The sequence below is a fragment of the Pagrus pagrus genome (assembly GCF_965226575.1).
Source record: "Pagrus pagrus genome assembly, chromosome: 1".
NCBI lineage: Eukaryota > Metazoa > Chordata > Actinopteri > Spariformes > Sparidae > Pagrus > Pagrus pagrus.
Genome location: NC_140185.1, coordinates 3,752,255 through 3,766,837, shown reverse-complemented (window position 1 = coordinate 3,766,837; position 14,583 = coordinate 3,752,255). Strand labels below are relative to the sequence as shown.

Sequence of the window (14,583 nt, the reverse complement as noted above, 5' to 3'; positions counted from 1 at the left end):
TGTATGCAAGTCTTCTATGTGTGTGTGTGTGTGTGTGTGTGTGTGTGTGTGTGTGTGTGTGACGTAGCGGCCGCATGTGTTGTTTCGATCACAACTGTGATATCATTATGCAAGCCCTTAAGTACTGTTGAGTGCTTGTGGGTTACAGTGGCTGTTGGAGAGAGGAGATAAGGATTTTGCGTGGGCCTAATTAAAACACTAGCAGCCGCACACACACACACACACACACACACACACACACACACACACACACACACACACCTTTTACCATTTCCCTTGTGGTAAAGCTTATAAAAAAGATACAAAGACACCCACTTTTACGCAGAAGCACACTTACAATCAAAAAGACACACAAGTTGACACCGTCTAATGTGGTACTCACTGTTGAAACACTGTTGTTGCATTGTGCTTTGTGTACTTGGCATGAAGGTGAAATGTTTTCAGCTGCATCATTTTAAGATCACTTTAACTTTGGAAGTAGTTAACAGTGGATGCAAGGTAGCATCTTTACAGTGGAATCAGTCAATTCAGTTTGGAAGAGAATCCACCACACTGTGTGTGTGTGTGTGTGTGTGTGTGTGTGTGTGTGTGGTGTACCTGGTCCTCCTCCCCGCCTCCCTCCTCGTCATAGTTGAGGACGTTCTCTCGGATGTCCTCCCAGCCGTCGTGGTGGGCGGAGACATGGTAGACGCCCTCCTTCAGCCCTTTGTAGCTTCTCCAGCGAGTGTAGAGGAAAATGCCCAACAGCAGCACTGGAGTTAAGACAGACAGTGGTGGAGGTCCGTCAGTGCACACATTAGCATTACAAATTAAAATGATTAAGATCCTTCAGCCAATTAAGTATGGCCCCAGAGAGAGGTGCTGTTTGATGGAGTTGGCCTTGAGCATCATTTGCCAAAAATGTGAGCTGTAATGTGAGAAGTTTCAACTGATAATGATGCTGTAAGGTTATTTGACAACATTTATTTCAAGGAGCATTTGAAGCAGGGAACTTCTTACCCTTGTGATATGCTGGAGGCAAGCAGCGCTTTACACAGAGTCACAAATTTCCTAAGCAACAACCTCCCTATCGTATATTATTTACTGTTGGAAGAGAAACAATTCCTGGGGCTGGCTAAATTGTATTTGTGCATCCCCAGGAGACCAGTTCCACCTGAGCAGTTTGAAGCAGCTGCTCAAATATGTTAGCTAACAGTAAGGGATCAACATTAGAAATCAACTGGAGACTGTTTCTGGCTACAGCATTGTTAATGATACAACAAGAAGGTGTTAGGATTATTATTTAAATTCTCTTTTAATGGAGTCACTGCAAGGTCCAAACGACCGATATTATCATTTATAATGAACTTCATTTCTTAAACATAAATTCCTTCTGTAAATCATAATTGTAGCAGAGGGTAATACAACTGAGTTTAAATATGTCATCCAGAAGCAAATAAGGACCATTAGAGTAAATACAAATATAAGTGAAAAATATGCAATTAACTTTAAAGTGGTAAACCAGACTTTACAGCAGATAGAACTCAACTGAACTGTTGGGGCGAGCCTTCCTAACAATCAGATCCCTTTACAGAAAAGGATATGAAAACAATTAAAAACTAAAACTGCAAGCAGTGATGAACGGGCCCTCGCCCCCCCACGTACGTTGGGCTGTGGCGCCGTCGGAGGCCGCGCGCCCAGATGTGTACTCACCCTTTGCCTTTGGAAATTTCCTACCTAATAGGGTTCACACAGAATGGGAAAAGACATAAGGGGGTCATCGAAATTGAACGCACCGTTGCTACACCCACCAGGAATAACTTAGGCAAAAGCTTTTGACAAACCAACAATCTATAGGTACGAGGATGCTACTGAGTGAATATGAAGTCTGTGGTGTGAAATCTGTAGGACCAGTTAGTAAAGCTACGACGCATAAAAATGGGTTTTAAATGGGAGAAAATGGCGACGTTCTGAACTTTGAACCAAAATGGCAGACTTCCTGTTGGACTGAGGGTATGCGTCCAAGAGGGTTTTTTGTGCGTCTGGTAATGATACATATGTATACCGAATTTTGTTCATGTACATGCATGTAGGAGGCGGGGCTTCAAGTTAGAAATATTAGTTATAAGGACTTCCTGCGCAATGACAAAGGATCGAAATTGACTGCACCGCCACGCCCACCAAGCACAACACAGGCTGTTGAAGGTGTAAGGATGCTACTGAGTGAATGTGAAGTCTGTGGTGTTAAATCTACGAGGCATAGACATATTGGGTCCGTACAGAACGGGAAAAGCCATAAGGGGGTCATCAAAACTAACCGCACCGCCACGCCCACCAGGGATATCGGAGGCGAAAGCTTTTTACAGGGTGTCATCATCAAGGTCTCAGGATGATACTTAGTGAGTGTGAAGTCTGTGGCGTTAAATCTGTCGGACTAGTTAAATAAAGTACGAGGCATAGAAATGAAAAAAAATGAATGGGCGTTAGGGGGCGCTACTGAGCTATCGTGCTGCGCATGAGGGCAGTTGTGGTATCGAATTAACGTACTCATGGGTAAGGAGCTACAGGCCAAATTTGGTGAGTCTGCGAACATCCTAAAGTCCCGAAAACAGCGTCGGGAAAATGAAAATCGCTGCACGCCATTCAAGATGGCCGACTTCCTGTTGCAGCAAAAATTCCAACAAAAATCATTCCTGCCTAAATCCTTGAGACCCATGACTCCTGCGAATTTCACGACGATCTGAGAAAGTTGTCATGGGGACACAGCGACATTAGGTGGCGCAATGGAGTCCCCTGGCCACACCCACCCCCAATCATGTTGAATTCAGATGTGGGCACGCACATGTGACGTATGTTCCGAGTTTGTGAGTTTTGGGGTATGTTCAGGCCACCAAATATGCAGTCGAGTGGAAGGAAAAAGGAGAATAAAAAATAATCCTTACAGATACAATAGGTCCTCGCACGAGATTCGTACTGAAAATGTAATTCTTTTCATCCTGAAGATATCATAAATAAGGTCAATCCAGTCATCCACAGTAGGGATATCTGGTCTTAGCCATTTTCTCGTTATGACCTTCCTGCCAGCTGCACTTAGGATCCAAAATAAATATCTAACATGGGAGGTAACATTTTCTGATGACAGACCGCCCATATACATGGTATCTAGTTTGAGGGATGGGGATGTCTACCCAGAAAACCTTTTGCAGAACCTAATGAACCTATGAACCTTTAAACAAAAGTACTTGAATTCTCAAAGTATTTTTGTTTAAATATCTTCATTAACTGCTCTAAATAGTTCGGAACTTGTTAAAGCCTCTTCAGTCTCCTTCCACCTACAGTCGAACAGTATTCAGGATTGCATAAACAAGCCAAAGGCCTTAGATGGCCTGCAATATAATAATCTTTTAAACGCAGCAGTGCAACACCCTCCTTGCTTTTCAGCAACTGCAGGCTCTGATACTTAAAGGATAAGTACCGTTTTTTACAACCTGGACCTTATTTCTGGCAAAATATATGGTCATTTACTCACCCAGATAACTTTGGTGTCATTCGGCGTCGTTTGGACGAAATTAGATCCAGTGTAGCGGCGATATATCCATATAATGGGAGAGACGGGGCAGCGACACACAGCCTCTATATAACACATTATCTGCCACGAAACTAGTTAATTTCATCAATATTTTGTTACGATATGCTAGCGCTATTAGCCTCTGAGTCCGGGCTCGTCCGTTATCAACATCCGGGGTCAAACTAGCAGCAGCAGCTACAGGTAAACAAGGCGCGCTGTCGCGGGTGCGCGCGCAGCTCAGAGACGACATCTTCCAGGTCAGAGGTAGTAGATCAGCCTACAGACCCCGGATGTTGACAATAGACGAGCCCGGACTCAGAGGCTAATAGCGCTAGCATTTCATAACAAAATATTGATGAAATGAACTAGTTTCGTGGCAGATAATGTGTTATATAGAGGCTGTGTGTCGATGCCCCGTTACTCCCATTATATGGATATATCGCCGCTACACTGGATCTAATTTCGTCCGAACGACGCCGAATGACACCAAAGTTATCTGGGTGAGTAAATGACCATATCTTTTGCCAGAAATAAGGTCCAGGTTGTAAAAAACGGTACTTATCCTTTAAAGCTCTGGTCTACGATCTGAGAAAGGTTTGAAAAAAGCATCCCCCCCCCACACACCCCCCTCCCCTCTGTGCTCCTTAACCCCTCCCCTCCGAGCTCGTATCGCTCTCCCCTCGGAGCCCCGCGACACACCCCCTCCCGCAACAAGCTTTTTTTTTTTTCTCTTCAACGAACTTTATACGTCCCGCAACAAGCACCAAGAGCAACAAGCCAGCAGAAACCAAATACAGCCCAGCTTTAAATGCGGAGTAACGATGTCGGATTCACAGATGAAGTTATTACAATGCACTTTGTTGAAACTCTCGTAAATCTTGTAAGTCATTACAATGTCCACAGCTAAGCTACACAGCCAAGCTAGCGTAACGTCATTAGCATGCTACAGCTAGTTACCTTACAGCTACGTAATAAGTTACAACAGCTACATTAGCCACTTATAAAAGTTACTGAGGGCCAAGAGACTAACAGATGCTGCCGTCAGCTTTCATCACAATGATCGCTTCTACATTGTGGCTGAAAAACAAACCTGTTTGAGTTTCGGAGCAACTGTGTGTGTCCCAGCTGCTGTCTGAGTAGCACCAGACAGCAGCTAGGACACACACAGCTGCTGCGAGACTCACACAGACCGCGACACAAACGTGCCCGTAAACCGTAATTTCTTGTTTATGACAGATAAGACACACAAATACACACATCGTAACGCGTTTATGATAATCCATCATATTGATTTAGCAAAGGCTTCGTTGAAAACAAACGGACAAGACCGGGAGGAGGGTTAGCAAAACAGCTGAGCAGTGACCGGGCGAGAGGTTGTTATGGAGAAATAAATCCGGACAAATAAGATAAAAATCCGGAAATAAATTTCATCCATCCCTTCATTCATCTTACTTGCTGCTTCATTTAGCTGCCACGAGCAAATAAATAGGCTGATTTGGTGTAAACATGTCAGCAATGTTAGCTTGTTGTTAGCTTACAATGCTAGCATAGATGCTAACGTCTCCGTCGAACAAGTAAACAAGTGTTGACAACACTGCAGAGACAGACACCATCTAATAACACAGAAACAAACTAACGGCAGCTCTCACAGTCATAAGCAGCATCGGCATGAAAGTTATCTGTGTCACAACATCCACAATAAAGACGAAGGTTACCTGCTCAACAGAAACTCCGCTGTATCAGCACCGGGTCCATATCTTCACGGACCTTTCGCCACCGTTCAAACGATGACCCGATGTTTATTCGGTTTGAGCCCTCTTTATTTCACATCTCGCTTTGTGTCTTTTCAGTGACAGACTTAATTTCTTTGACTCTTTGTCGGTGGGGCGAGCAGAGGCAGCTGAACTGCTCAGGGCAAAACAAACCTCTTGTCCGCTTGTAGTTTCAAATGCGGAAGTGGGTTGGGACCAGACGTGAGCAGGAGCAGGAGAGTGAGCGAGGATTGGATCGGAAAATTGATCCAATAGGAGCCATCCGGGCCGGATGGTTCCTATTGGTCAATTTCTTTTCAGTTTTACAGACACTAGAGAGAATGGATTTTTTTGGTACCTTTTACTCTTCACATTGTGTAGGTGGTACTATTGGGTCATAACCACCATCTAAATGATGTTAATAATAATAACAAATCTTTCAAATCGTAGACCATAGCTTTAATTCTGGGTCTTCGCTCTTTTCGAATGTACCTCAAAATAAGTTTGTCCCATTCGTAAAGTTGTTGGTCTGATAGAGCCAGTGGAAGGGATGTAAAGAGATACAACAATCTCTGCAAAATATTCATTTTAACAGATTCAATCAGTGAACCAAAATTAAGGAGCAGCAATAGGTCCCATCTCCTTACATCCTCTCTAACCTTTTGGTTAAGAGGGAGAAAATTCAAGGTGAATAATTTTGTAAGCTCATTTATCTTTTCTTTGTAGTTACTCCCAAATATCTCATGGATTCTCAATCCCACTGCAGTTGTAACTTTGTGTCTTCATATTTTTTGATGGGCTATAATTGAGAAACTAAACTGAATTTTAAAATATTCAGTTTCTAGTGATTGAGTGGTTGTTCTGAGGTGGACAGATACACTCATACTTCATCTGCAAACAAGGACATTTTTTGCTTGCCTCCCTTCATGATTATCCCTTTGATATTCCTATTCTGAATGATCCACTGGCTCAGGGATTCAATAAACATTGCGACCAGGAGGGAGCTAATTGGGCAACTCTGCCTCATTCCTTGTTCTAATCTAAAAGGGTTGGACACAGCCCCATTTATCTCATTTCTTGTCCTTGGTTTTCTGTAAATAGCTTGTATTGTTTTAATAAAGGTCAAATGAATCCAAAACACTACCTAGGACCAATTCACACAATCAAAAAGGTTTCCAGCATCTAACCCACTAACACTGCCTCTAAATTATATTCCGATATATGGCTAATTACATGTAGAGTCCATCTACTATTATCTTGAGTTTGTCTCTGGCGAAAGAATCCAGTTTGATGTAGTCCAATAATTCATGGTAAAATTCCATTCCATTCTATTCGTTTTGTCAAAATGTATAAAGATTTTATAGTCCTGGTCCAACACACTTACAGGTCTTAAGTTGCCAGAATCCAGTTGGTCTTTTGTTTTAATTCAGTTTCATGCCATCAACCACAGGGCTCACAAAGTCTTTGTAAAATAGAATGTGTAAAAGTGAAGTTGCTGTTCCAAAGCTTTGCCGTCGCGAACCTTTTTTTTTGCAGAACATTATGTCACAGTGAAGTTGGCCTGATAAAATGGCATCACTTCATCATTTTATCCTACTGGACATTTGGGTAAAATGTTGTCATTTGTCAATTTTCATATTAATTGTTGAGTTATAGCCAAAAATGTGTTTTGTGAGGTCACAGAGACCAAATTTCAATAAGTTCATCTTTGCATACAAGTGGATGTTTGTGGCAAATTTGAAGACATTTCCCTTAATGCAATCTTGAGATGGACAACCAGCAAAAATAATAATAAAGTACCATAGGTTCATGTCGGGCTAAAATGAGAAATCAATACAGTACACTCACACACACAATCTAAATGTTCATTTACTGTACACTTTTTTTTTTTTTTTAATGGACCTTAGTCTTGTGTAATTTATGTCTTCAGATGGATTTCCCACTATTAAATGTAATAAAAAGAAATACGGTTACTTACAGTAAAATACAATCATACATACTTGTGATGCATTGGGTCAAAATGCTGCATCAAAATCTTTACTTTCCTTTTTTTTAGTATGTTTTAGTAATCAGATTTGACTCAGACTGACTCAGATTTTCAATCAGAGAGTAATGGTCACATGAAGCCTTTTTAAAACGCAGATTAAAATGGTGATTCACATCCTCATTCCTACATGTTCCAATATGTCTGTCGTTAGGGGTAATTATATTGCATGATTGCATGACAGGCCCTGTAGGCACAGAACATCCTTTACATTATAGCCACCATACTGTAGGCAGTGCTGACAGTGTTCGCTTGTAAATTACATGAGATTTGAAGAACATTAACGATGCCCTGGCCAAAGGAAGTACAGACAATTAGTACGCTGTAAAGTACGCTCTAATTATTATCTGACAGCTTTGTGAACAGTTCATATTTAACATGGATACTCCAGGAGGTGTTAATATTAATTATAAATGTATATGGGAGAAAGGAAGTGGAAAAGCTCAGGAAAGGGATTGCTTTCAGTTTCACTCTAGGAAAAAATGTTGAGGTGATTTAACTTAAGTAAAAAGCACGCACGCGTACACACACGCACAAACACACACTTCAATGAATCTGCATGTATCTCCCACTGTAGTGTTACTGTGACCTTTTCAGAAGACTAACGAATCCTCTGCGCATTGCCACATCGCGATCCCGTCGTGCCTTACTTCACACTTCACAATGCAGTAACGTCTCTATAATATTAACCTGCTTCACACCCACACAGCCTCTCACTGTTTCACTCTGCCATTCATTTTTTTCACTTTAATTCAGCAGTGCTTTTTTGTTCAAATGAAACAGATGAATCAAAAGGACTATTGTTCCCGCCGAACTGCAAAAGAAGAAATGTGTAGAATCTGAAGTGCGACGTTGAGATATTATTCAATAATTTACAACCACTTTCTGTCAGTAATTAAGCCTAAGTGAATTATTTTCTCAGTCATACGCTGTCTTCAAACCTGTTTTTCCAAAGACTTCATGTGAGAGTTGCGATTAATCACATTTGAGAACAGCAGCAATCACATACCACAACGATTTCAACTGGCAGCACAATAAATACCCTGGCTATTGAAATCCAATTACTCTGAGGGAAGACATCACTGTGAAAAATCTGTGATCTTAAACAATTCAAACACATCTTTTAAACATGTGCTGCTCATGTCTCTACTTCTCCATCAACCTCTGTCTTTCCTTTTTAATCTTCACTTCTTTCTCCTACATCACAACTAAAACTCAGCCGCCAATTCATCATGTAAGCACACCAAAAGACGGCACTCAAACTCCCTGTGAATTGATAACACCCCATTAAACAGCCCACCCTCTGACAACTCTGTGAGAGTAAATCCACTCAGCCAGAAAGCAGCTGCACAGTACGGGAGGAAAAATCAATATTCATTTACTGTCAACTTGTCCCCCTCACCACAACTCCAGAGTCTGGCAGATTTATAAGATGAAATTGTTTCAAGAGATTCACTGTTTTACTTTTAGAGTGGTATTATGGCTTTAAATGGCGGTGAACAAGAAAGGGAAAAAGATAAGGGAACTGAAAGACAGGCTTTTGTTTTGTCAGGAGACACGTGGCTGAGTGCTGCAGGGAGTGGCCTTCATGTTAGACAGGCAGTGAATTGGCAAAAACAAGGTCACAGGTTGGGTCCCCTGCCCAGACTGCAATGGTTCTCATTTACTGTGGGGTGCCCTGAGCTTCCCAAATACAGAAAAAAAAACCTTCTTTAGAAGCAGCTGGTCCAGCAGCCTGTAGCTTTTCCAAAGCCAATCATAGGCTGGGTAAAATACTAAAAAAAGAACATCAAGCAATTGTCCGCTGACTGAAACTACACAAAACCAAAAGTCAGGACCGAATAATAACTAAATTGTAGAGCCTTGATAGACAAGTCACAACTTCAGAAGGAAATGAAGGAACCCTGGGTTGTCTTTCATCTCCTGTAGTCTTCTCGCACACGCTAACAAAACAGCATGACCTTCATGTAAGAGCAGGCGGATAATGCAATAACCGTTTCTCTGAGCAGTTTCAAGCTATTTGACTGATCGATAGTTTGTTGCAATAACACAGCAAAAATGAAGCAATTCACCAGCGAAGGAAAAAAGACAACATCAAGTGAGCAAACATGAATGTAAATTATGCTGGTTTCACAAGACTTACACACGATGCATTTCGGTAAAATAAGTAAGTAAAAAGGTAAAGAGTAATGATAAGCAGTATCTTAGAATCTGTGAGAGGCAGTGATATTACTGAAACAAACACAGCCAGATTAACATCACAAGACCCAAGTTAGCCAACTAGCTACATAGCTGTTAACTATCATCAGCCTTTTTTTTTGTATCTTCAGCACCATGTTCTACTACTTTAGCTATAACATGTTTTATCTGCTATGTTTGTTCATTTCATTTACTTTGTCTCACATGTTTGACCTTTTTTTTTATATACATTGTGTTTATTCGTTGAACTGCTCAAGGCACATTTCTCTCATTCTTAAAATTCCTACTTTTTCAGAAAGAAGCTAGTGTTTAAAGAGAAAAAAGTTTTTCTGTTCCAATGTGATTGACACATAACTGGTAGGAAATTAATGGATAGAAGTTCTGGTGTAAGATACATGTACATACAATACTGTAGGCTATGTGGACGCGCAAACAAGCACCAGACTTCACATGGACTCCATTAAAACTTTGGTTTTTCTCACTTGAGTCAGAGAATATACAGCAACACAGCCTGGATGTGATGTGAATAAAGGAACACAAGGTACTCTGATCCCTAGCTGCTGTGAAGACAGCTGTACAGCACTGAATGTATTAGTATCCTCTGTGCATTAGCGTGCTCTATATGAGGTGGAAAATACAACCTATAGACAGCAACAAACTGCCAATATAAGAGGTCTGATACAGCTTAGTGTATGGTGGTGGACTTTATGTCTTCATGTGTTTACTCTTGCTTTCTGCTGCTCTAGTCTACTGAGCAGTGTGTGTGTGTGTGTGTGTGTGTTTATAAAGAAGTGGCTGGTGTGAGCTCCATGGGGAAGTTAGCAAGGAAGCTGGAGGTCAGGGTGTACAAGATGAATCTGCTCTGTTCAAAGGCCCTCTCTAGAGGGCAAACAGAGAAATGGAGAATTTGATCGGTATTTCTGACAGTGCATGTCTACTTGTGTGTGTGTGTGAGTGAGAGAGAGAGAGAGAGAGAGAGAGAAAGTGAAGAGTGAGCCTGAAAAGAGAGATTATGTGTTTATTTGTTTACACTGCCTCCAAGGTCCGTAGTCTCTTTGACCATCACTCCTTTTTTTATTTAACTTTCTCACTCCCTCTGCTTAACTCGTTCGCCTGCCTCATACTTACCCTCCCTCTGTCTAACCACCTTTAACTTTCTTCTTTCCTTTTTCTCGGCCTTTAACAACAACCACTACTACAGGTTAAACCCCTAAGCAACTCCAGCACATGCCTTGGGCTATCTGCACCACGCTAGATATTACGCGCACTCCTCAAAGTCTCATCCAAACCAATTCACTTCGAAATTGCTACAGCCATAAAAAGCACTGGAAGTGAACGAACAGATATTGAGGGAATACATCCCAATACCCAATAACTTCTCTAAGCATTGTTAACCACTAAAGGGAAAATGCCTCAAATACGAAAAGGCAGTTATCATTTGAACATCCTGCAGAGGCCTCTCAAACCTCTGCACTGCCACTCAGAGCAGATGCACAGTGAGGCGGTCTGCTGCTATCTGATGAGCAGGGAAATCCATTGTACCTTGAGCAGTTCAAATGGCACTGAACTAGCGTATGTGTAATGGGATTTCCAGTCGGACAATCAATATCCAAGCTGCCCTGCAATGAGATCAGTGTCTATGAGTACATCAACACAAGTCAATAATATAGTATGGATTTTAGCCTCATCAAACTATAATTCTGTTTACTGCAGCCATCCGTCTCTCCACACTGGATTTATCACTACTCTTCTTCTCACAGAGTGGTACAGGTTTTTTAAGGCCAGGACTGTTGCTCCTAATAACCTTCTCCAAAACCTTCACAGGTGCAGTGAGGATTTCACTGGTCCCGGGCTGAAAATAATTATGTCTATAGGAAAATTACAGGGTTGAACAATAACAGCTCACTCCTTACTTGCAGGTGTTGGGTTTATTCCCAACTCTCATACTATTTAGGGACAAAAATACCCTTCAACTGCAGTAACAGAAGTCTTCACACACACATGCCAAAAAACTGCAAGTAAATGTCTCTTCAGAGCTCACTGTGTGAGGATTAAATTAAATGATTAAATTAAATGAATGGGTATCAGAGAACTAGATATAGCTCCAAGATAGCACCCCAAAAATCTAATTATTTTTTATTAAAAGGACGCTCATGTCAACATCTGTGTTCGATTGACCGAAGGTGGCAGGCCGAGCTCCAGAGACGAAGGGTGCTTCCATAAATCCAATCTGACACTCTACACTAAAGAAAGAGCCATTCAAAAAAGTACACTGTGCTCTTTTTATGAATTAACAACTTGGTCATTAGTACCATTGGTTCATTTTCAACAGTTAACAACAACTAAGATAGCCAGTAATGCCATATTTAGGGCAAACATTTTAAGAGTAAATCCACTCAGCCAGAAAGCAGCTGCATAGTATGAGAGGGAAAAAGTTTCAGTGTTTTATCTGTGACATTAACTTACAACTCAACTCAAACAAATTAGCTGAATATGTATGCTTGTCTAATGTAACATAAGCTAAATAACATTGACATTTCAACACAACATATCAACAATGACCAGCACCTCTAAGCTAACTTCGAAGAAAACAATTCAGTATTAGTTAATTCACTCATCATTCCACAGCCTGTACTGTGGTGCTCTGAACAAGCTGGACAGTTCTATCAGAGGGCTAACATTCCCACATACAAGCAATTTAGACTCATTCAACCTAATCTACATGGATCCAGATTGGAGATCTGTCCAGCACAGATTTTGACTGAGGCATACTGTACAGATGTATTGCCATTGCCACTTAATAAAAATGCATTACCTACAATATAATCTATGCTAAACAGTGAATCAAACAAATCCAAAAAAAATATTTTGAGATTATTGTTAATATTGTTTCTAAAATTTGACATCCATGATGATGCTGAATCATTCATAAAATGTTATCTTTTTTTCTTATGTAATTAAATGCCTGTCCACTTCAACATGTCTTTCCATGTTATTGAATGATACTGAATGTGTGTGTGTGAGAGGAGGCGATAAGGCAGAGATTCGGAACATGCGTCTTCCCAAGCACATTACTGACTGTGATGATGTATGTCAATTCATACATGAACTACGTCACCTTCCGTCAGCAGAATCGCAGACTTCCCTATCAGACTAATTATCTTTGACTTACACTGCTTGGGTGGATCATAATGTGCTCACGTCCTCCTCAGCAGTCGTCCGGCTCCACATGACTTAAGGAGGTATTAATGTACTTTCAGCTGGAGAGATTTGGGTATTCTGCAGAATATGAAGAAGGATCTGGTGGAAGGCTCAATAAGGGGCTGTCTATGCTGTGTTTAGTCAAGATTAAAATGGGTTTGGCCCCTGAGCTTGCTGCTGCGCTGTCAGACCACAGCTGTTTGGAGCACTTACACAGCAAAGATTGACTTTACTCTAATCATTCAAGTGAAATTGACTGTGCTCTGCTTTTGGGCATTGTAAGCTGATTGTTTGTCTTTTCTGCATATTCGTCTTGATGCTGATCTTTTAGGCAGAAAAAAAGATGAAGATGTAAAAGGATGTGAATTAAGATGTGGGCAACCTCAATAAGTATTGCAAAACTGTCTGCTTGCAATAGATCAGACAAATTACATGTTACATGTTTTTTCATGTTACACTGCTTTTACTGTATATAAGACATTAATCTTTAAAGGCAGACCATTACAACCTTGTGGGTATTATGACTCCAATAAATTACTCTAACATTTGCCCATGATCATCTTTGTGAGAGACTCACCAACTAAAAGTGAGAGCGTACTACCTGGTTGTTTTGTACATTTCTCTTTGGAAATAAAAAAAAAAATGAAGAGGGCTGAACGATTTAGTAAGAGGGTATTCTTTACATTTAAGATCATTTAGTTTCAAAGCTTAGCAGATCCAAACCAGAAATGGAACCACCTTTTAGAGTCAATCCAAGTCACAGGTAGAAAACATCTCAGAGTTAACTTACTATTTATGAATTCTATGGCTTTTCATTTGCTCCCAGGCTAAGGCCTATCTTATGTAAATAACACTTAGTTTGAATCTCTCTAATGTGCTACACTGCCATCCTGTTTGCTTAATCTTCCTCCAAACTCTCAACAATACACAAAGATAACCTTGGAAACATCCTCACCTTGCAGGACTTTGATGTGATGGAATCACGGCAGCAAACATTGACCTGAGTGCTTAGCTCATCTTGGAGAGGAGATTGTACGGATATATCCATTATGTGACTCATTGACCAACATCTGTGTCCCTAATCTGATGTCCTTTTTTAATCTCCACACTCTAAACCTAAATGACTGCTTGAGGTCACATAGAACCACCATGGTGGTGATTTGGTTCTAATAGATCATCACAAATTAACACAAACACTTTTACAAGCTGATCGTTCATGAAAACTGTTTGCTCTAGTCAAGTCCTTTTTCAATGGCTGAATGTAGGGCATGGCAGCTGCCTCTCTCAGATGTGTTCCATTTGGGCTGGCATTAAATGTTCTAGTTCTATTTGTTGCTATAAAAGAGATGCATCAAACATTTAGTGTGCATTCTGCAAAGGAAAGAAGCAGGACTGGATTAAGAAAGAATGCAACAATAATTAACTCACAGTTCCAGAAATACAGGCTGTGTCAATCTTTAACAAAAAGTCATTAATTAGGTTGATAATACAGAAACAGTGTTGAGAGAGAAATGTCAACAGAAACACAAGAAATGGACGAAAAGGCACCGTGACGAGAGTAGAGTATCTACGCACAAAGCAACAAACATGCAGAGGCCAACATAAGCAAACAGAATAAATGAATCACCATCAATGAGTACTGAATCAATATCCAAGCTACTTGATCAATTCAGAGGGATAGGTTATTAATAATTAATATTGTCAAGAGATAGCCGATTGGACTTGACTTGGTGTGTAACTGTGCTGACATTTCTCGACTACAAACTTTGTTGAGAACTCACAACCTCAGAGGAGCACCCTGGGGACTGTCACTGTCTCAGCTCTGCCACCATCTCAGTCTC

General features: G+C 40.8%; 1 protein-coding gene across 1 annotated transcript in view; it reads right to left on the bottom strand.

The window, feature by feature from the left end:
* LOC311257956 (neural-cadherin) overlaps positions 1–14,583 on the bottom strand; it is a 316,443-nt gene that overhangs the window by 4,146 nt on the left and 297,714 nt on the right. Inside the window, exon 36 of the mRNA XM_084353949.1 lies at positions 598–752. Coding sequence (XP_084210075.1) covers positions 598–752 — 155 coding nt within the window. The remainder of the gene's footprint in view (positions 1–597; positions 753–14,583) is intronic.